Source organism: Pyrus communis, chromosome 11, assembly GCF_963583255.1.
Source record: "Pyrus communis chromosome 11, drPyrComm1.1, whole genome shotgun sequence".
Classification (NCBI taxonomy): Eukaryota; Viridiplantae; Streptophyta; class Magnoliopsida; order Rosales; family Rosaceae; genus Pyrus; species Pyrus communis.
The window spans coordinates 18,384,297-18,407,762 of NC_084813.1; the positions used below are offsets into that span (position 1 = coordinate 18,384,297).

The following is a 23,466-nucleotide window of genomic DNA, read 5'->3' on the forward strand; positions in this document are numbered from 1 at the left end:
AGAGTTTCTCTTCAAATTCTGCCTTGTTCTTCATTCCTTTTTAGTTTCTCACTACGTAAATCGAAAAAAATAGAAGGGGAAATTCCCACGATTAACAAAATTATTACCTAAAACAAGTTTACAAGTGTTCCTGCACAATTCAGTCACGTTTGCAGGGCTTCTGTATAGGTGACAGAGAGATGGCGCCGAAGAATATATATAAACTATCATATGAAGGAAAAAGGAGCATAAAGTTGCTATCAAATTCTAGCGGGTAACTTTCTTCTATTTAGTCAATATAGAACGTAGATGAGTAGCATGACCATTGGACAACAAAAACCAATAAACATCCTACCGCATGAACCCCAACAGTAAAACTAGGAAAAGAGAGGAGGATATACATCAAACTGTAGGGAAAGCAAAATTCGTGCAACTGCACTTCGTTGCGGGTGTTGAATTTCGAATTTTATCTGTCACTCTCTCAAAAAATGATGACCAGCACGATCATAATCAGGTACTGGTAAACTTCCTTTCCCTTGGATTTGTTGAAGAAGAGCTGCAGCCAACTGTAATGTTGCTTGCAGGCGTTTCTGTGGATCTGTTTCTATTGCTTCATTTGTACTAGTACTTTGCAGCTGTTGGTTTCCCTGAACTGCTGTTTGGACTGTGTGAGGCGTTGCAGACACAGTTGATACATGCTGTTGCCGCTGCTACAACTGTTGGACTTGACCAAACTGAGACGTTGACAGCTGCAAATTCACCTGATTATTCTGCATACCAAATGTCTGGGATGTCCTTGGAATGTTATCAGACTCATTCATTGTGTTTCTCCGTCTTAAATCTTCTCCGGTAGATGGATTTGGAGTTCTCCCAGGCTGCCTCTGCTGCTGCCCAATAAGAGATGATGGCAATTGTTCAAGTTGCTCTGGTTGCGGGGCAGCAGACAGCATAGATAAAGAACCTGAAGATTGGATTTCCTGCTGCGACGAATTGCGGTTTCAAATACGAGAAATTCCACCTGAAATGCTCAACTGTTGTGCTTCCCCTTGCATGACCCTATGCTCCTGAAAATTAGAATCAGCGACACTATTGGGCATTGGGTTGGTCTATTTCTCGTATCTGTAATTGAGTTCTGTGTGTTGAGTGAAGACCAGTTTGGCCCCAATGCAGGGCTTTCCATATGATGCGGATACTCATGCCTGTTCTCATTGTAAGAATCAGATCCATTTCCAACACCATGAGCTGAACCTGAAAATGACACCCGTGGAGCTGATGTAAATGAATGAATAGATTCTGAAGGTGTTGATGGCTTTGTATATGATGTGTCCTGAGGCAATGACAATAATCTCATATCTTTTCTTTCAGGTTCTTGATGAGGGGATCGAAAATTGGAACTAGGATTCTCTAACCTCAAAACAACACCGGAGATGCTGAGTTTCCCTGGTACCTTCAGCATGTTTTCTGAGAAGTCCGATGGGGGCACAAGAAACAAGGTATTCTTGTCATCTAACTTCGCAACGGCTGCTCGCTGCTTTTCCCCAAGATAATGCATAAATTCATTGTAGTATCCAAAATCAGCATCACTTTGAGGGGCAAAGAACACAACCCAAGCACTTGCTGCTTGATAGTAATGCTTCGAAAGCATGTCTAGACCAGTCCTTGCAGTACAATCCAAAAATTCAGGCCTGCAGCAGAACATTGGTGATAATAATGATTTAGATCCAAAACTTTGATAACTATCATTCGTTACAAAATGTTTGAAAATATGTATTTTGTCTTCAGAGCAGTGGAAACTAGTCTATCTAGATTACATCGTGTAATTCTGAATTACACACACTAGAAGGGAATTGTTATTAACACTCCAAAAATCTCATTCTACACTCCAAACTTTCTATATTAGGAAAGGAAAATACACTTATGAGGAGTGTACAACGAGATTTTTGGAGTGCCAATAACACTTCCCCACTAGAATATCAATAAAGTATAATCAGGAACTGAATTGACAAGTGGAATTAGACAAACCACTCAATAAAATTACAAAAATAATTTGATTGTGTAGTCTGTTAATCAATCAATATTGCTGAATTTCAATAAAATTGGGTCACCTAAGGATAGTCCTTTCCTTACTGGGAAAAAACAACGGAAAACAAAATCCCTTGCAGCTAATGGTTGAATATTTGATACATGAACCAAAATATCATGCAGCCAGAGTCCTGTGAACTCTCAAATGCATGAAAAATAAATTGGAACTCTTCCATTTCTGATAAAACAAAATACACTGCAACTAAGTAATTTGATAAGAGTAAAAAAGTTGATAAAAAATGCATATTGCGCATTTAATAAAAATGGCATGTTACAAACAGACAGGCAACAATCACGACGTTATAGTAATCAGCTACTGTTGGAGATAAAAGACAACAGGCAAAAGGTAAATATAGCCCTTTCACATTCTTGATTTTATTCATTCCACCCTTTTTTTTTTTTTTTTTTTTTTTTTCTACCAGCCAGTGATTCTGTTCAATTAATCATGAAAGTGAGCAGAAAATTTGAGTTACGGAACAAAAAAATTTACTACTTACAAAGTGATGTCAAGGAGTTTGCCCACAGGAAAGCAACGAGCATGACTGACAGGAGTTCCTCCCTTTGCTATAGTCCCTTCCCATTTCCACACGTTGAAAGAAGGCTCATCTGATTCAGGAGTGAACCTTCTCCTATCAACAGGATTTGCTATCTGAGAACCCAAGCTTACCTCAAAATCGTCATAAGATTCTTTCCAGCGGTCACCCCTTTCTCCTAGAGCTAGAGGTAGATTCATTGGTTGATAAGGTAACTGGTTGTAACCAAAAGGCCCACCCTCAAAGTTTCTATTGGAACTGTCAGCTTGGGAAAAATCAGAGTATGACCTAGAAAATCCATGTCTTTCTGGGTTGCAGTCAGATTGGGGATACTCTGGAAGCTCTTTGTTCGAAAGAAAAGACTCTGTCTTCATTTTCTTCGCCCCACAAAAGTAATGAATATCTTCTGGCAAATCCCATGGTTCTTCATAAGGTTGACTTGTCTGACGAAATCTCTGTGAATAATAATGTAAATAAGCATATTTCTCTCCTTTAGGACTACCCTGATGATCATACATATCTTCTGATAGTCGTAGTTCAGACCCCATTTCCCCGTAACTCCTCTGTTCAAACGTATTGCTTTCACCTCTCCATAAATTCCCTTTCCTCTTAAAACCACAGGGATCAGCTCAGAATCACCAGCATTAAAATCTGGGAAATACTGAGGGGATCTGATGCTGGGATTCCCTGTGAAGCTCCCAAATTTCGTGTCCTCCCAAAAATACTCAGATGATCCTGAGCGACCATTCACCTGAAACTGTGGGGATGGACTATGGAGGGACATTCATTGAATTCCTTCCTCTGTTTGCTGAGCCTGTCTCTTTGCAAAGTAAATATATATCCGAGGATTTCCAAATAATCTTCCCTAAAGAGGTTCTTTTGCTCTGCATGCTAACATTTCACTCCTAAATAGCACAAAAGCATAACTACGAACAGGGAATGCAGAGATCTTCTCAATCTCACCAACTGGTGAGAAAGCTTTCCTTAATATCATTTCATCCACCTTCAATAAAGCAGGAAAACCTATCCATAAAACAGCGCACCAGGCTCTACCTTCTTATCACTCATATTGGATTTTTCCTGATAAAATTGCTCAGGACTATCCTGGCTTGCCCGAAACTCCATTTGCAAGAAAGATGATCCTCTTGGAGCTGAAAGTTGTTCATCTCGACGTTGGGAGTAACCTTCTTCACGAGATGGTGCTGATGATTTATCCTGTGATTAAAGATTCATAAAAGTAAGAACAGAACAAGCTTATACAACTCATATATAAATGTTGATTCTAACTTTGAACCATTAATTCCGTAGTGTTTCTCATATGTGAGTTTACTACCAACTTGCCAAATGAAACCAACGGGTTCAGTCTTATAAAGGTTACTCCAACGACCAATGTATGCTGAACATCCTTTTCGACCAGCTCATGCATTAAGTGTTCTTTCATAACCCATCCACAGTGCATCTAAATATATTCAACATTAGTAATGCTGCTATTCAATTTCCCTTTTTCTTTTTGGATTAAACTAATACTATTTTAGACATCCCCACTGAATTTGTACTCCAAATATTCTGCTTACTTCTATAAATGTACAAATTATCCAGACAGTCTCGTGTAGAAAACACACGTGACACGTACACACAAAAGTTCAACCAAAGGCTGACGGACAACGTACTACGAGATGCACTCAGACATTAGAAACACTTAAAACAATGCTGGTTCACATCCTACAAAATTTAAACATGCTGTGGTAACTGCTAAATGTGTCTAATTATTCAAATCAGAATAGATATATCAGCACAAGAATCAACTAGAACAAATTAAATCTGGGCGCTGTGAATAACATTTTATGACTCGAAACACTGTAAATCATGCTAGCAAGAGTAAGCAAACACTTGGTCAATAACTGCTACAGATTTTTCAATGAGTGCGAGAATCAATATTGTGAAACCAACTGCAGGAATATAACACTGTTGACCTGGATTAAACAAGTGAACAATTGGAGGAAAGACAAAACTGCTCTAAACTGCACTGGCCTCCCAAGGCAAAGATTGTAAACATAGGCAAACATCTCTCAGGACATGCTTTTATCTGCGGAAGTCAATAATGTGCTCAGATGTTCCAACCTGCAACACGATTTAAACGTTCTCCAGCTGTACTGATGGGCTAAAATTGCTCAGGACTATTCTGGCGTGCTCGAAACTCCCTTTGCAAGAAAGGTGATCCTCTTGGAGCTGAACGCTGTTCATCTCGACGTTAGGAGTAACCTTCTTCATGCGATGGTGCTGATGATTTATCCTGTGATTAAAGATTCATAAAAGTAAGAACAGAACGAGCTTATACAAAGCATATAGAAATGTTGATATATGATATATGATTCACATCACCAATCTTTATGCTAAAATGGTCTCCTTTTATTATACTCCAACATCTGGAGATAAGGTTGAATTCTTACCTAGTAAGGAATTCTTTTAATCTGATAAAAGGCTTCTGATTTTTCTCCAGTGACAACTCCATATTCTGTAATTTCTGTCAAATCAATTTTTTTTTTCCTTTATGAACTTATTGATGAGGCAATTAAATGATTTTGATGAATATCTTACCGCTTTCCAATTTTGTATGCTTTCTTTTTTAACAAGGAGGCATATTCAATCTCTCTTTTCAATAGGCCAAAACTATTGTCTAATATCTATAGTCACAACTATTTTGAAAAGGTCATTACAAATTTCCTAGGTTGCAAGGTAGATTGCAAATAATTATGAACAAGAGAGGAAAATTAACAGATAACAAAGAAAGTAACAAATGGAGAATTCAAACATGCGTATTTAAAGTCCAGTTGTCTCCATAAATAGCATAACGTAAGCTGTTCCTTTGCTCTCTCAAAGATCTAACAGCATGGTCTAATGCTATTTGCTCAAAGCTCTAACACTAGAGTAGTAAAACAGATTGATTCCTATAACTTTTCTCTAGTGTGGGATCTATTCCTACCAAACATAGTAACCCCTGAAAACTGTTAATTTCACTTGAGTAAATGGGCTAACAATCACAACTACTTTGAACATTGGTAGTTTAGCACTCAACCCGACCCAATTATGATTTGCAGTGAGAAAACTATCAACCCCGGCATTGTTGATAAAATGTGCATTGTGACTCCAGTTAGACAAGAATGACAACAAGAATTAAAAGGGAAAAAATGGTGTGCTTTGCCCTTCTTTATTAAGTAGCAATAAATTACTTATGGGAGGTTTAGGATATGCTAGCCACGGCATAAATGCCCCTGCCATTTTACATATTTTGAAGCTAAACCTCAACGCGTCCAACTTGTAAATGGTTTCCGGCTACTCTTATGCAAGGATACAAGGAAAAAGAATTTCCTGTGGCTGTTCAACCTTCTTAGATAGGCAAGCAACCTATAATTATTATGTTTAGTCACAAGGTTTGTCATTAAACACATGGAAAGAAAAGCGCGATTGGGTTGCATCCCCTTGCATGTGTTTCACCTTCAAAGAATTAATCATGAAAGTATGAAATGTGTAATGCTAGGAATGATCATGCTGAAAACCATGGAACGAGAGCAAAGAACATGGCTTTAGCCTTTAGAAGTGCTCCCCATTAAAAATGGACTTAAATTTTTTGTTGTTAATTGTTGTAGACATTAACATTGCTTGCCAGTTTAGTGATTATGCTGGATTGGAGTATCTTATCGATTAATGTATTTCGTTGAATGTGGCACTGTTATAATAGTTATGCATTTCTCATTAGTTAATTAGATATTATGATTTGGTGAACTGTGGAATACATTCTTGCACAAACTCAAAGACAATGGAACTAGACAGCTACTGTGGCGTTCAATTCAGATAACAACTTATATTATACACACATATCCTCAGTGCATACTTACAACATTGCATATACTTACAACAAAGATAGAAAAGATGTATCTCGAAAATTAAGTAACTAACCGCCTTGGTAAACTCGATCCTCAGCGGGTTGCCTGCAACAGTCAGACCCAGGAGGGACTCCATGGCGGAGATTGCTTCGTCTTCCCTCTTGAAATTAATAAAGGCATAACTCCAATCGGCATGGAATACCACCCTTTCTAGCTCTCCAAACTGCAGAAAGGGATTAATGAGGTCGTCCCTATGATTCTATGTGAAAGGTTACCAAGCCAGAGGTTCCGAGACGGCGGAGCTTTCCCGTTTTTGGAGTCCAAACGCCGCAGCCCACGCCCACCGCGACTCTTTAGTGGGTGCTCCATTCAAAACCGGTCCCTTCCTCCTCCTCGACCCGCCTAATCATCCACAACCCGAACAAAAAACGAACTCGAAATCAAACCCCAATCACAGTGAACTATGACCTAATAAGATGATTTCATCTGAAAAGCAATCGAATTTCCTAGGGTTTGTGATAGTGAATTGATCGAAGCACTTACCATAGTAGCTTTTGAGTGAAATTTAAAGTGATTCCAGCAACGCTTTTTGGAGGGAACGTGTGAGGTGTGAAGCGTGAAGCGATCCAAATTCAATGCCTTCTCGTTTCTACTTGGAGCAGTGAAAGATTGCAGTGACTTTGATGGGCTAGATTCCCGTGGTAAGGCGGGTGATTATGATTGGGCACGTAGTTACCCAAACATGTGTCCTATTACTAAAAACGTGCCAATTGGGGCCGTTGATAAATAAGGCTAAACTCCCAAGCATTGGGAGATTTTTTTAGTGTGACAATCGCACAAAATGTTACATTATGTGTTGCTATATAAATGGTAAGATATGTGTGTTAAAATGTTAATAACTTAAAAAATAAAATTTCCCACCACTTACATAAAAACACGTGGTGTATAATCTGTGTTCCCGTTACAACTAAAAATTTCTCCCTAAGCACCCCCTCTTGATCTTGTCTATTAATTTCATTTTGATTTATTTAATCGGATAGCCGGAAATAAAGAAAATGTACGTGATGCTAAAAATAGTGTTTGAAAATTAGCCTTGTTACGAAACCACTGGCTTTTCAATGTTTTGTGTGCTTTCCGTTTGTCGATTTTATTATTTTTTGTATTTTTTAAGTTTGAGTAGGAATTGGCTCGGACATATTTTAAAATCCCAACTGAATCGATTGCAATAATTTTGGTTCGATTTGATTTAAACAAATATCACTAGGGAAATCAAAACCAACTAATTTTGGAAGGTTTGGTTTGATTTGGTTCGAGCAATACTTAAGTCCAGTTCTTTCTTATGTTGTATTACACTAAACACTGTAATAACTATATGTTATATTAAAAAAAAAAAAAAAAAACACTTCAATAGCTCAATTGTAGACAAAAAAAACCCTCATCTATCAATGTGCCACGCTCTAATTGTTTTTTAGTGTGAAATTATTTTGATGTTACAAATCAAGTATTGAGTTTAAAATGTTTTTCTCTATATTGTGATGTCATCAAGGGCTTATATAAAAGCCCTCGAGGCAAAACCTTATATAATTTTCATTTTCTAAATCGTGTAATTATCCTAAATCCAACATGCAAACTTCCAAAGGGTTAACCACGATTTATGTTCTCAAGTTTTGGTGTAATTACAATATCATACAAAAATGTCTCAAAAGTATAATTAATCGTGTAATGAGAAATCCATTCTAGACTCTCGTAAGGCTAAATATCGTTCAAGAGGGAAGAAATTTGCCACGAAATCTTGCCTTCACAATTATACTCATCCACATGATATGAATATCCAAATGAAACAAAAAATCAAAATTTTGAAATAAATAAATAATAAAATTAAAAAAATTCGACTAATGTACAAGTTTTTTTCTTTCTTTCTATTTTTTTCTTTTTTTGGAATAACAGCATATCAGGGAAATAATACGTCCTTAATGTTGAAATGGTACCAGGCATGTGGTTTAGGTTGATAACAAAAATAAAGGTTAAAACTTTGAACACACAAATTTGATAAAATTGCAGAAAATTTGAATGCAGAAAGAAAGAGGAGAAAAAGTATCTTTCTTGATTGAAATCGAAGAAGCTATTACACGGTTATAAAACCCTAACTTGATCAGAAACTCAGATCCTACAAATTAGGGAACCAAGACTCATCTCCAGCCATTCAGGCCATTGGAGGCTACGATCCTTCCACTTGGAAATGGATCCAGTGACATAGTATGGTTCCTAAGAATAGGAATACCAACTATGAAACTTACTAAAAGCAAAAAGTAAACTAGTCGTTACAATTTAAAGACTAACAACTACTACTAAAAATAGTAAGTTCTTTATTTCTTCGATTTCATCTTCCTCTTCAATTCCAGCTGTAGGATTATCATTAACAGGTTGGATTTAAGTTAGTATGTAGGTTAATTCTCAACAGTATCTCCAAAGTTGCTTACTGGCTTCACTCCAAGTTCCATTCTCAAGTAATGGAACCTGTCTTTGGGCAAAGCTTTTGTAAAAATATTTGCAAGTTGTTCTTCACTCCTGCAATATTGCACATCAATTGATCCTTCATGTAATGTTTCCTTTATAAAGTGATACTTCCTATTTATCTGGTAGAAAGACTTGTCGAAGCTGCGTGTCTCGATCCAGCTTGTAGTGACTACTTTTCTACATCAACCGGGGAAACAAAGTCCTATATTTCATCAAGACGATCCGACGAAGTAGTTTTCTAGTTCTTTCGCCCGCTTATCTACTGCTCTTGTCTAATTTGGATTGGGAACCCATGAGATGAGACATAAGAGAATTCGAATTCCCATTCTTCTGTTGTGGGGGGACATGCAGTACGTTCCAGTAAACGAAGCAGCTCGTGACTGCAACAAAGCCAATGGCAGAAGCTTCTACCATTAAAATCTATACCATAATAAAAAGAATCACTATAGTGTAAGTAAAAAAAAAAATTGTTGTTTAGGGAACCCTAAGCAAGATTGATTCATGCAACAAGATACTTGGAATCCTCGCAGATATAGCGTGTGTGCCACGAGTGCTCTGTCTTCGAAAAGGCAGAATGCTGTTATAGAATCCGCTGTTTCGGAATATGTTGTGTGTCCTAACCAGATGTCGTGGGGCGATAAGGGGTGCTTTATCTAAACTAGGCAGGATAACTTGGCTAACTTTCCTACTCTGATAGCATCTCTGAACGGCAGGTACCCTCAACCGCCGTAACGAAGGAATTAATTTATTAAGTGGGAAAGAGCCCTTGTAAGGCCTCATTCATCTCTTACCCGGCAAAGGCCTCTCTCCTTGCTTATGCTGAATCGAGATTTTGTTGGTGTTCAGCTCCATGGGTACAAGATCGAAAAGAATTCAATTTCCAAGTGAGATGCCTAAGATAAAAGGAACGAGGGAACGAATCGACGAGGACATAAAATCGTGAATTTTTAAAGCGCTTGTTTGGAATTATTTTCAAAGTGGTTTCAGTACTTGAGCTTATTGCGCGTGAAGAAAAGATCTTTACCCTTTGTCTCTGTTTTCTTTTGTTTCTTATGTTTTTCCTTGTTAGTACGACGATCAGAAATCACTTCCTACTGCACGAGGTGATTGCCTGAAATAAGAAGAATGGAATTATTATGGACTTTGAGTTTGGTTGGTTAGGAGTACGAATTCTTTCGAAAACGGTGAAAACAAACACCGAAAAAACCCAAATCGATATGAACGGAAGATGCCTCTGGAACTTATTTTTCTCGGTCAGTCGAGGGAACAACCACAACGTTACGGCCCTAAATATCGTAGGGGGAGTGCCATTTGGAGGAAGAGAAGGTAATGAAGGACCGACAGAGCGAAGCGCGGGAAGGGCTTGGGTTATAGCTAGAGAAGCCCGAGCGGAGCGCAGCGAATTCGTAAAGAGGTAAGCAGTTCTCGAAGTAATGTTTTTTTCCTGCCTAACCTAATTGTGTGTGAGCAATCAATCGTGACAAGTCGACCGATCCATAATGAAAGCACTTGTAGATAGAAGTCGTTTGTCGACCGCTGGACTCATCCTCAATGCCGTTTAGGCTCCCCAGTTCAGTCGGTTGTCTGCCGCCTTTTCTTCCCATATGCCCGAGATGGCCTTATGGGTAGCAGCCTCCCATAGAGATGGCTTTGTGGTCAACTTCTATTCTGCTTGTTGGAAGGTTCGTCCGGATTTCTTCCCGGGTCAACCCACTCAATATCCGAGAGAGGGTAGGCTTTTGGCGGCCGCAGAGACGGCGGATAAAGCAGTGGATAACGCAGCGGATGATACGTACTTGGAAATAACCGGATCATAGAAAAGTCTTTCATGCCTCGACTCTCCCTCGGTTCGTTCGGAAATCATGGTTGTCTTTTCATGGAGATTATTGGGAACGGGAATGGGCTGGGGTTAACAACAACGAAAAAACTGCCTTCTGTCTGTTGCCATGGAATGTATAGGTAAGGATTGTTTTATGCTTGGAAAGCCCGTTCCGCGCTCTCTATCCCCTAACTGCTCAATCTCTCACCCAAGCACGAGGGCCTTCCCCAGCTCTGATTCACCACCGGGGGTTCTTAGGGGGGGATTTCACTCCTTTTTGAAGCCCCTTATGGAGAACAAAAAAGAGAGATATAGAGTTTGTCTTCTTTCTCCCTTGCCTTTCCTGTTTCCTTAGAACCCAACTTATCCTCGTATGTAGCCATCGTCGCAGTATGTCATGGCATGAAATCGATGTAAGGTCAAATCAAATTCAATACACCTCATCCGGAAAGCAGAAACCTACAGGCATTCACAAGCCCAATACTTTCCAAGTCTTCTTGTCTTCGACCCTATAGTGGAACTCCCCTGCCCCATTCATACGGAGGTATGCCTCTTGGTTTTCCGCCATCAGCCGTTGCATCTAGGCTATTTCCAAGTCTTGTCGACTCACCGAAGCAAGAGAGTTATTCAGGTAAAAGTCGAAGTTTCTGTGATCACTTACGCAATTGTAGTACGAATCGCAGTAATTTGAATCCCTTATATATTAAAAAAAAAAGTGAAAGATGGAGGTAGGTTTTGCCTACCAAAAGAATGGGGAAGGGAAACGAAACATTCTATTTCAAAACGGAGGAAAAAGATTCTACTACTTTATATATCCTACTGCGCTTAATCTTCATTCTTTATTAGAAGAGCAAGAAAGAAGAAACATTTCTATTCTTTGTTACGTTATTTCAATTTCTTGATTTCTATTTCTTTTACGCAATCTCGATTTTGATTCTACGTAATCTATATTCTACGTTATTTGAGAGGTGAAGCAGGTTCTGCTTTGAGCTAGAAGTAGTCTCTTAGTTTTCGTATGAATAGATTGGGTCATAGCAAGGTGAACCAAATTGATCGAAAACATAGCCCGACCCGCGTATGTTAAGCATATAGCTAATCCTTCTTAACGCTTAGCTACTGCATATAAGCTTCACCCATCTCTTACAAAAAAGTAAGTAATCTCAAGGAATTATTATTGCTTAGCGCTTGTGCTAAGGTAGTTTACTTGCTTACTTGTTAAAGGAAGGAATTATTATCGCTTAGCGCTTGTGCTAAGGAAGAGCTTTTAGGGAAAGATTATTAGGCTAGGGTGCTTGAGCAATTTGCCATTCTTCCAATTCAACGACTAGGCGTATGCTCAGAACGAGCAAACTGGAGGAAAGCTGGGATTGTGAATGAAAACAACCGTTAGCTGCCCGAGAGAGCTCATTTCATTCAGGGATTGCCTTAAGAGAGGACTTCAAAGGATTGGCTTGAGGTTGCGTCCGCTGCTTGAGATGGAAGGTCTTCCGTAGCTTGGTTGCTTAGCCGTCAATCGTTGTTCGAGAGGTCAGTAAGGTTTGGGACCTTCTGGCAGCTAAAAGCAAATTTCTTATTAAAGAAAGATGGTCGTCTAATAGATTTCCTTCTATCTTGCTGTTGTTCACTGTAAGGTAAGAATAGATTATACCGGGTATGAATGTATTAGATTGGGCAGTAAGGGTCGGAGAAGGGCAATCACTCATTCTTAAAACTAGCGTTCTTAAGACCAAAGAGTCGGGCGGAAAAGGGGATAAACTCTTAGGTTATAGTTCAAGGAATAGATCGACATTAGGCTTACACATCTTCTTACAACTAGCTTAGCTCCTTAGCGAAGAGTGGGATAACCTTCAATCAATTAATTTATGAACGAATTACGGGAAACATTAAGCTTGTCTTGTGAAAGCAAAACAACTCAAAATGAAAAAATAGCCCTTTTTCGCATCCTCTTACGATCAGATAGGGGCATACATTAGACAACCATTTCAACAGGCAATTGACTTAACGAAACTTGGCCTATACGAGGATTTCACTGGTACATATGCTATCAGATCAGGATTGGTATCAATGGTTAGGTAGTCTTAACATATAATCTTATAGCCATATAGTATTCATATATCTTAGGTTAGTAGTACATACTAGGAGTTAGAATAGTAAGCAGGCAAACCGTAGCTACTACTTGCTTATGGCGACAATCCATTCGTTATGAAATGAGCTCATAGAATGGGATGACCTTCACTCAATTATAAGAGAAGGAATGCAGCGAAGGAATTATTATCGCTTAGCACATCCCTTATTCTTTATTCTTTCGATCGATGACCTCAATACGTCCCCAGGGGTAAGACCCAAACCCGCATTTGTAGTTAAAAACAACATAGAATGAAGGGGACGGGGGCGGGAAGTCTCGTCTTCTTAGGAGGGAGGTCAGTAACATACCCTCTTTGACTACCTTTTATTAATAGATCCAGGGAGAAAAGCCTTTATCTCAACAACGTCCAGTACAGGGAAGGGCTAGCTATGTATAGCCTAAAAACACCAACCCCGACTTTAGCAATAGCTGCTGGAGAAAGAAGCGACTCACCCAGAGGGAAGAGAAAACTAGGCTCTTACGCAATTAGTAGGGAACAGAGGAGCAACCTACTCTTACCTTTAGGACCGACCAATAACAACCTATTTTCTTACACAATCGGTTGGTGTCTAACTTAAAGAAAGAGTAAATTTCCAGAAAGGCCCAGCCTATACTGCCACTTTATGTAAGCCCAGGCATCTAGAGAGAAGAGCCTTCCCCTACATGAGTGAGCAAGAATAATGAAGTCGGTGCTGCCCCATGCCAGCATTTGACCGACCCACCTATTCATGCATCCGTAGAGAGTACAAAGTAACCTCTGTTCTTCTAGCTTGAGAGGTCATTTCCCTATGGTCAAGCTGTTTCACTCTTTTGTGTACGTAAAAAGTACGCGAGGTACCCAATAGTGTGATTCTTCCGAATCGAGGAAGCACCTAGGAATCTTGTCGACCAAGATGATAACAGGGGTATTGGACCTTTTCATGAAGCCCGAGTCGCCCTTAGTAGTAATCCAAGCTTGATCAGACTATTAATCAGTAAAGATGAAAGAAAACGAGAACTTGGGTTTGGAGTCAGATTCAGAAGTAGATAAGTTGTTCCGCTATTTGTAACATGTACCATCTCCGTATTTGGTTTATTACGTCAGGAAAAGGTAGTATTTTGAATCAAACTTCAGGTAGGGTTTCTTATTGTAAGGCGGCCGGTAATGAGCAGTTTCCAAAACAAAAGGAAAACTAAACCGACCCATCTAAGGTACAACCTTTTGATCACGTTGAATCGAGCGGATCTCAAAAGAGCCCGCTGTCACTCGAGAAGTGGTGCAAGAAAGATTGAGAATGTTATTCGATTGTCAAGCCCTTCTTGTGGCCAGGGAAGGAGTGGCGGAAGAATTGTTGGGCTTTTGAACAAAAATGCATCAACATACCTCTCAAGATCGGTCCACTACTGCTCTTCTTGCTTCCAACAATCGTGATGCTAATCCTGGTTATAATAACCGTAGCACGAATAGGGGTCGTAACTATAACAGTGGTTGTGGAAATGGTCGCAACACTAATCGCACAACTTTTAACAGAAAAAATCACTCTCATGGAACACTCCTTGCTTATGCTGAATCGAGATTTTCTTGGTCTTCTTTTACCCTCGGGGAGGAAAGTTGCTCTTGCTTTTGTTCTCTTTGCTCTTTAGAAATGGGTTTCTGTGAACAAGGAAGAAGGCACGTCTTTAGCTCCAGTAGTTGAAAAAAAAATCTCATAGGAGAGGAAAACCATTCTCATTCACCGTGGTCGGGTTTACCACCACTGTCAAGATAAAGTAGCTAGGATCGCCCGTTCCATTGCCATTTCTGGGCTCAGGCACTCCCGTACCGGCCTTGTAAGCATTTTTGAATAACAGCTACGATGCTACGCTCCCTCAAGTCAAGTAGTTTGATCTACTAATGCTTGGCTCATGAAACTCTATCACCAGAACCAGTCAGAAATACAGGCTAAAGCTCTGAGCTTCGCCCCATGTTTCGTTTAGCTAATAGTTTATCGTTGTTGTGAAGGTTCTTCCTATCAAGTAAAGTAGACTGACCCGATGCAATGAAGTTATGGCTAAGGTTCAACTTACAAGATGCCGAAGCGCGACTAATGGTTGCTGTTGTTGATATATACTCAGCTTCTGCAGTTGACAAAGCAATAATGTTTTGTTTCATTAAGGCCCATAAGAATACTATACTTCAAACTAAATGCATATCCAGATGTGCTTCTACTTTCATCTTCACTTCCAGCCCAATTTGAATCACAAAATCCAATTAGAAATGCATCTTTGTCTCTTGCAAATTCAATGCCATAGCTGAGAGTGCCTTAAATGTATATGAGGACCCTATTTGCTATTCCCATGTGTTTCCTTGTGGGACCATGCATGAGTCTTGATAATAAATTGGCTGCAAACATAATGTATGGCCTAGTTATTATCAAGTACAACAGGCTGCCAAATTTTTTTTTAAACAAACCTTCATCAGCCAATTCACTCCCATCAACTTTCTTTAATTTCCTCAAGTCCAAATTTCACTTTCACATTTGCTTTGATGAATAAACACCTCCTTATCAAATTGTAGTACTCTCATTCCCAAGAAATCATGAATGAGTTCTAAATCTGTCATTTCATATCTTAGCATCATTTTTTTTTTTAAATCACTGAGCAACACATCACTGTCACCAATATAGGCAATATCATCAACATAGATAGAGACAATGATCATTTTCCCTTCTCCATCAATTCTGGTATACAAAGTGGCTTCACTGGTGCTTCTTTTGAAATTGCAGCTAGTGAGGTAGGTATCAATCTCATTATACTAGGCTTTAGGAGCCTGTTTTAGGCCATATAAAGCCCTATTCAGTTTGTAAACCTTATGACTTGCATTTTTCACTTCAAAACCTTCTGGCTGCTCTGTGTAGACCTCTTCCTTAAGCACTCAATTTAAGAAAGCTGATTTAACATCTAACTGAAACAACCTCCAACCGTTTTGTGCTGTAAGTGCAATGACGGTTCTAATTGTATCTAACCTTGCCATTGGGGCAAAGGTCTCATTGTAGTCAATACCAGGTTTTTGTGCATACCCTTTTACTACAAGCCTAGCCTTGTGCTTCTGGACAGTCTCATCCAAGTTTAGCTTGTTTACAGGCCTCTCTACTAGCTCCCAAGTTCCATTTTTCTCAATTGTTTCCATCTAAGCATTCATTGCTTCCTGCCATGCTTTATCTTCAACAACTTCATGATAGGTTTCAGGTTCAATTATGCACATGTGGCACCTAGCATAGATTTCTTCCAAGCTTTTCAGCTTCATAGGTGTGTTTCTTGGTGTTGAACTTGAACTTGAGCTTCCATTGTTACTCATAGAAACATGCTCATCATAAGAGTTTAATTGATTTAGACTAAGAGAGTCATTACTCTGAGCTTCAAAAGATGACCCAATAGCTTCACTAACTTCAAAATTACCATTTCCAAGATTGAGTGGTAGGGTGATTGTTTCAACCTGCCTATTTTCCCAATTCTAGGACTTGTTCTCATCAAATACAACACCTCTTGAGAGAACAATCTTTTCAGATTGAAGATTATAGACCCTGTAACCTTTTCCACAACTATCATAACCCATGAAAACTCCCGTACTAACTTTCCCATTAAGCTTTTGTCTAAGATTTGAGGGAATATGACTGTAGTAGATGCTTCCAAATACTCTCAGGTGTTTTATACCTGGTTTTCTTTCTGTAAAGGCTACAAATGGAGTTTTGTCATTTCCTTTAGTAGTGTAACGCCTACTTTGCAAGTACATAGCAGTGCCAATTGCTTCAGCCTAAAATCTCACAGGAATCTTCTTCTCTGCCATCATGGATCTTGCCATTTCTCCAATAGTTATATTCTTCTTCTCAACAACACCATTTTGCTGAGGAAAGTAGGCAATAGTCAACTGCCTCTCTATACCAATATCACTGCAATAGTTTAGAAACTCATGTGATGTGTACTCTCCACCTCTGTCACTCTTTAGTTTCTTCAATTGGAATGCACTTTGCAGTTCAACAAATGCTTTTAACTTTTTGAAAACATCCAACACATCATACTTGTTTCTAAGAAAATATACCCAACACATTCTTGAATAATCATCAATGAATGTGATGAAGTACCTGTTTCCACTTATAGACTCATTTTGCATTGGACCACACACATCTGTGTGCACAAGCTCAAGTGGATTGCTTTTCTCTGTGACTTTTACCATGCAGACATCCTTCACATACTTCTTTCTTTTATGAGAACTCAGGTAGTCCAAGCACCATATTGGTTTGTTGCAATTTTCCTCAAGCCTCCAAAGTTCAAATGTCTCAATCTCCTATGCCAAATCTTGAATCTTCTTCTATTGATGCTCTTCTTACCGCTGAGTTTACTGATTCCAATGACAAAGGAAAACACCTATTGCCATTCATAATAACTTTGGCAACAACATTGTCAAGACTGCTATTATCACATATCACAGCAACATTTCCTCCAGATAAAACATAGTATCCATGTTCCATCATTTGACCTACACTTAACAAATTTTCATCTATATCTGGAACCAACAACACTTCATTTATGTATCTTTTTCCTTTTTTTGTTTCAAAAAGTGTTCATTTTCCTATGGCTTGAACAAGATCACCAGTGCCCATTTTCACTTTGCAAGTCACTGACTTGTCAAGATTGATAAGTAGAGCTTCTTGAGAAGTCATATGATTGCTGCAAGCACTGTCAGCAAACCATGCAGATTTGCTTGGTGCAATTGAAGTTGCATGACAAACATAGAACATTGTTCCTGTGATAGTATCTTCTTCTTTTGCATAATTTGCAACCTGCTTACTATTATCACAATCTTTGGTTAATGACCAAATCAGTTACACTTACCACATATATTTAGGCTTCCCTTTTTATCTGCATACACCAAAGTGATACTTGTCACATACTTGGCATAGTGGTTTCCTATTTCCATAGCTGCCACTAGGTTTCTTGTTGTCAGAATTGAATTTGTTGTTCCAATTTCCTCCACCAGAGTTGTTCCAATTGTTACCACTGCCATTGTTCCAGTTATTTCCTTGAGGCTAATTTTTTCCTTTTTTGTTTTGCCCTCATTTCTGGTTTGGCTTGCCTTATGACCCTTTGAAGTTTCCTACAACATCCATTTCCCCCAACTTTAAGACTGTTAAATGCTCTCTCAATGCCTACACATTTGTCTCTTTCATCAAGCAAATCTTCTATTTTGTCATAGACCTTAACTGAGGCTAACACTTCTTCTATTTTGATTGTGTCAAGATCTCTAGTTTCTTCTATAATAGAAACAATGGACTTATATCTCCTGCTCAAACTCATTAACAATTTTTGAACAATTCTTTTCTCAGTCACATCCTCTCCTAGTGATTTCAAGTTATTCACTATTTCAAAGATCGAGCTAAATAATCATCCAAAGTTTCAACATCATTCATTCCTAAATATTCAAAATCAGCTCTAATGACTTGTAATTTCACAGTTGTAACCTTTTTATCTCCTATGAATTCTCTTCTCAAAATGATCCAGACTCCCTTTGTTGTTTTCTCATTCCTGATACGCAGGAAAAGTTCATCTGAAATTGATCCTTGGATGAAGCTAAAAGCCTTGTCATTTTTTATTTTATCTTCCTTTGAGACAGCAAGAGCTTCAACTAGAACGTTCAGTTTCGCTTTCTTCTTCTTCCTCATAGCCTTCTTCTCTAGGAATTTGCTGCTCAAGGATGCCAACTTCAACCACATCCCATAAATCGTAAGTTATGAGAATGGTCTCCATTTTGATAGCCAAAAAAATCATAGTTTGGGCCATTAAACTGTGGTGTTCGTAAGTCACCACTGGAGGAACTTGATCTAGCCATATTCTTAGGTAACGCAGCACCGAGATGATGATAAAGGAACCACCTTTAACCCTTTATGGGATTTGTTTTTCCAGGAAAGAGATTCACAGTGTCATCTCTTCTTAGGAATCAGACCTAGAGCTTTGATACCATGTTGAAATGGTACCAGGCATGTGGTTTAGGTTGATAACAAAGATAAAGGTTGAAACTTTGAACACAAAGATTTGATAATATTGCGGAAAATTTGAATGTAGAAAGAGAGAGGAGAAAAAGTATCTTTCTTGATTGAAATCAAAGAAGCTATTAAACGGTTATAAAATCCTAACTTGGTCACATTCAAGCCATCGGAGGCTACGATCCTTCCATTTGGGAAAGGATCCAGTGACATAGTACGATTCCAAAGGATAGGAATACCAGCTGTGAAACTTACTAAAAACAGAAAGTAAACTAGCCGTTACAATTTAAAGACTAACGGCTACTACTAAAAATAGTAAGTTCTTCGTCATTTCTTTGATTTCATCTTCCTCTTCAAGTCCAGCTGCAGGATTATCATATGCAGGTTGGATTTAAGCTAGTATGCAGCTTAATTCTCAACAGTTAATTTGCTGAATCTTTTACATACCATTCCTATTTTTTTTAGCAATGAGCAACAAATTAAAAATTTAAGCCTATAATATTCAGTTCTCTCTCCTTTGCTCCAATGTTGCATTGGGACAAAAATACATACATCCACTGGCTGCCTAGGCAAAGTGAGGAAACTAGCAACACATTTTCCAGCATCAGGTGTACTATTTCGACATGCAAAACTATCTGGCGTGACCAAAAAAGTTACTCCTAATCATCATGATTTCGGGAGGCCTGCCGGCAAAAACTCTGCTTCTTCAGTACATAACATGAACTATGAGCATTCGTCCTTGATCATTTGCTTTGATGGTTCAGTTACTGCTTCGGGTTCTGGGGCTTATCCTCTGCAGAGAGAATGTGCATGAAGTCACAAGTAAGAAAATACTAGACTTTTGCTGATAAGAAAGGAGGCCAATTGTTATGCATTATATTGACTATGCAAGCAGAAAAAACAATCCTTCAAAACTATGGAAAGTCGAATAAATTATCCACTAGTCACTTCAGAGAAAATTGAGGGGAGGACTCACGTATCGCTTTAGGATCTCTATGTACAAAGAAGCTCGCAGCGACGATTATGTAGCAAAGAATGAGCATCAGTCCTTTGAAGTAATTAGATGTTCCCTCCTGCAAGTTCAAATGCAATCCATTCATACACGTTATGTATAGGATAAGTAGTCGCCTCAATGCTGATATAAAGAAACAAATTCATGTCTTTCTATTGCATTTGTGCCATGAAAAGATTTATGGTTTGTTCGAATGACGAACCTGCAGCATGAAGGCTACCACCAGAACAGTTATGAAAAGTGTCGCTGTCTCAAACAGTTGGAAATCTAAGTCCATAGGGCATCCCATGAACCACCCAACCACCACACAAAACGGAATCTGTAGAAATCCAGGAAAAACGGAAAACTGTTGAGCAAGAAAGAAGAACGGACAAATTATATGAAAGCATGAACAGAATCAACACGACACCACGTATATGTACCAAAAAAACAAATCATAGTAAATGTCAGTCTAAATACATATGATATTTGGTACTTACTCCAAACATAGATATCTGGGTTGATGAGCCAATTGCCACTCCTAAAGTTATATCCTGCACAAAACATTGAGGCAAAGTTAACAAGGAATGATAAATCATGAGTGATTGTACCGATAGGACAACCACTTACAAGCTTGTCTTTCATGGCGAACATAACAGCACCGGCATGCTCTGCTGCGTTTCCAACAATTGGGAGCAAAATAACACTAATAAACGCAACCGGGATGCTCATTGCAATAGATGCACCCTGGAAGAAAAATACAGAAACACAAGACATTCCTCGCAACAAACCCCACAAAAATACTATAAAAATTTCAAATCATCTAAAATTGGAGGTATAAATAATAGGATGAAAACTCTAATAGGATAAGACAATGATCTAACAAGATGTATTACCTCTATAGCATTAACTAAATATTTTGAGAGGACTGAAATCACCACGGTTAGAATTGATAGCCATATTATGGATTCCCACTTAGAGATCTCAGGAGCCTCTTCATCATCTGAATTTTCTTCGGTGTGATTCTCTGACTGGTTTTGTACCAAATTCATATACACCATTAGATCACATATAGGAGAAAGTGCACAAACTCCACTTAATCAAATTCATCACGCACTTGAACAGTGAAAGCAAAAGAATTAGTAACACGGTTTGAGGTCCTTATTGGCAAAGACTTGTACCAACCTGATCAACTGGAATATATAAATTCTGCTGGCTTCTTAATTGAAAAAACAGATATGAAGCATAGGCGACAAGCATAATGCAGCTAGTGAATCTCGAAAGAGATAACTCAGACTTCCCATAGTGCAACTCTGTCCGAGTAGAGTGCAGTACTGCTGGAAAGAGCAGACCCATGACCGCCATCAATAGCAATCCAGAGTTCACTCCAGAAGTTGCCTGAGAATATAGAAACTTTGAACTTTAGTTGCTAGAAAAAGATATGGAAGATCGAATACAAAAATAAAACCAAATAAACAAAGCACTCTTTTTTCACAAACGAAATATACCTTGTTGAACACTTGCTCCCTCTGTGAATGCACAAGTCCACCAGCAAAGAATGCGCATCCAAGCACAAGCAACATGTTCGATAGGATTGAGCCTAGTAAGGATTGTTGAACAACACGAATCATGCCTATTTTCAGAGCATAAATTGATATTATCAATTCTGTTGCGTTTCCAAAGGTGGCATTTAAAAGACCTCCAACTGCAGAATTAAGTCATGATTGGAGTTATGGGTAACATTTTTGGATCAACAAAATGGATACTAATTGTAAAGTTAGTGCAACCGCTTTCAAATTTTAGGGTTAAATGTGAAAGGAAACATGTGATGCAGGTGAAGTATCGGTTGGATGAGGAAATTTTAGTGCTCAAACCAAACTTAAAAGCTATATGAAGACTTGTGGAATCTGGCATTGATCAGTGACTCAAGCTTCAAGCTTTATGAAGACTTATGAAATGGAAAAAACGGATATTTGCATTAACAACATGCTTACCTGTTGGCCCAGTATAGCAAGCCAGTTGCCTGCATCAAAAGAAGCCAAGCTGTATTAGGAACTCAATAATGCATATTGATTGCAAGGTAAGTTGATATGGACTTCCGTCTCAAGTGCTCGCAGATTAAACCCTAATACGCTAAAACACTAACAAATGTTGTTTTCTAATACATCAAGTTAACTGGATAGCTGTTCAGACATGGCTATTGGATTCCACTCGTAACATTTCTGTTTGTAAACAAAGAGTATACAAAGAGAGTGTAAGAAATCTTACTCCGTTGCATATCCTAATCGCTCAGCCAAAGGTATGATTCCCAACAAGCTTAAAAGAAAGACCCAACCCTGAAATGCTTTGAAAGAATCAAATAAACTAGGCATACAATCGTGTGATGATCCGAGACCTTCGCACACAGAAAAAAGATAGTGAAAACTCACATGATGGCCGGTTAATTTATCAACCACGATTGCTAAAGGGCCAAAAGGCATGAGCAAATTAATTTTGGCAGAGAAAACTACAATCCTGATGCTATCGACCACACTATTCTTCATGACATGGGGACAACAGTCATTTGCACCACCAGAGTAAATATCCCTGAGGGGAGCCTCATCCAATGAATGTTTCTCACCCCCAACTAGGCTCTGATCCTCGAACTCAAACACTGATTTGGGCTGTGTTGATCCCATCTGTGGAGCCGAAATCTTTTTTACCGAAGATTATCACTGCTACCAAAAGAAAATGCCTTTGATACCATATATAGCTAAAGAATTTATAACTGACCTCAGCATGGGAATTGATTTTTATTGTAGCTGCATCGTTGTTCCTACCATCGTTGTCGTTGTTGTTGTTGTTGTTGTTGTTGTAATAACGGTTATCAGAATCCATGAGGTGGAAGTAAAAACTCTATGCCAAGAAATCAACAAGAATTCCATCTCCGAACACGGGCATCGCTACTTCATCACATTCTCCACAATCAACACACATACATACAATGATAGAAATCAATTAACATGAGATCTAAAAAATGTATGCCTATACATACACATAACATCTATGCATATACACCCTACCTGTTTTTAATAAAGCCCATATTGCAGACCTGGGCGTAAGCAAGTTTATTAGTGCAGCGTGCTCCCCTTCAGCACCCAAATTCAACTTCGAATACCCCTCCCCGTTCTTTACTCTAGATTAAAATATCCCTTGAATCAGAATAAATCCCAAATGATTTTTTTTTTTTTTTTTGTCAAGAACATGAATTTAACAACCCTAATAAAAAAATATCACGCATCAATATACATACATACATACATACATATATGTATATATATTTGTATATTTATGTATGTATTCTTTACCTGTTTCTAACAAAACCCTAATGAAATTTTGGATAAGAACCCCAACAAACAAAACAAGAACCAGAATTATGGAAAGTAAAGAACTAACCTTGTGGTATAATGGAATTGCATATATATATATATATATATATATATATATATATATATGCGTGTTTATATATAGATTCTCCAATGTGAACCCTAAAAAATC

At 38.5% G+C, this 23,466-nt stretch overlaps 1 protein-coding gene and 1 pseudogene across 2 annotated transcripts; both read right to left on the bottom strand.

Moving 5' to 3' along the window:
* Positions 1-137: 137 nt before the first annotated feature.
* LOC137708599 (flowering time control protein FPA-like) lies at positions 138-7,188 on the bottom strand (annotated as a pseudogene).
* Positions 7,189-19,032: 11,844 nt separating this feature from the next.
* LOC137708749 (vacuolar cation/proton exchanger 3-like) lies at positions 19,033-23,082 on the bottom strand. Of its 2 annotated transcripts, XM_068447900.1 has the most exons (13): positions 22,992-23,082; positions 22,702-22,874; positions 22,359-22,607; positions 22,198-22,265; positions 21,924-21,952; positions 21,438-21,634; positions 21,115-21,327; positions 20,826-20,960; positions 20,560-20,676; positions 20,430-20,483; positions 20,153-20,269; positions 19,915-20,011; positions 19,033-19,731 (listed from the first exon to the last, which is right to left on the bottom strand). In XM_068447900.1, the coding sequence occupies exons 2-13, from the start codon at positions 22,804-22,806 to the stop codon at positions 19,703-19,705; spliced, it is 1,410 nt and encodes a 469-aa protein (XP_068304001.1). In that variant the 5' UTR covers positions 22,807-22,874; positions 22,992-23,082; the 3' UTR covers positions 19,033-19,702. The 2 variants fall into 2 exon arrangements, with proteins under 2 accessions (XP_068304001.1, XP_068304002.1); XM_068447901.1 differs by lacking the exon at positions 22,992-23,082 and having other exon boundaries at positions 22,702-22,975.
* Between the last annotated feature and the right edge of the window lie 384 nt (positions 23,083-23,466).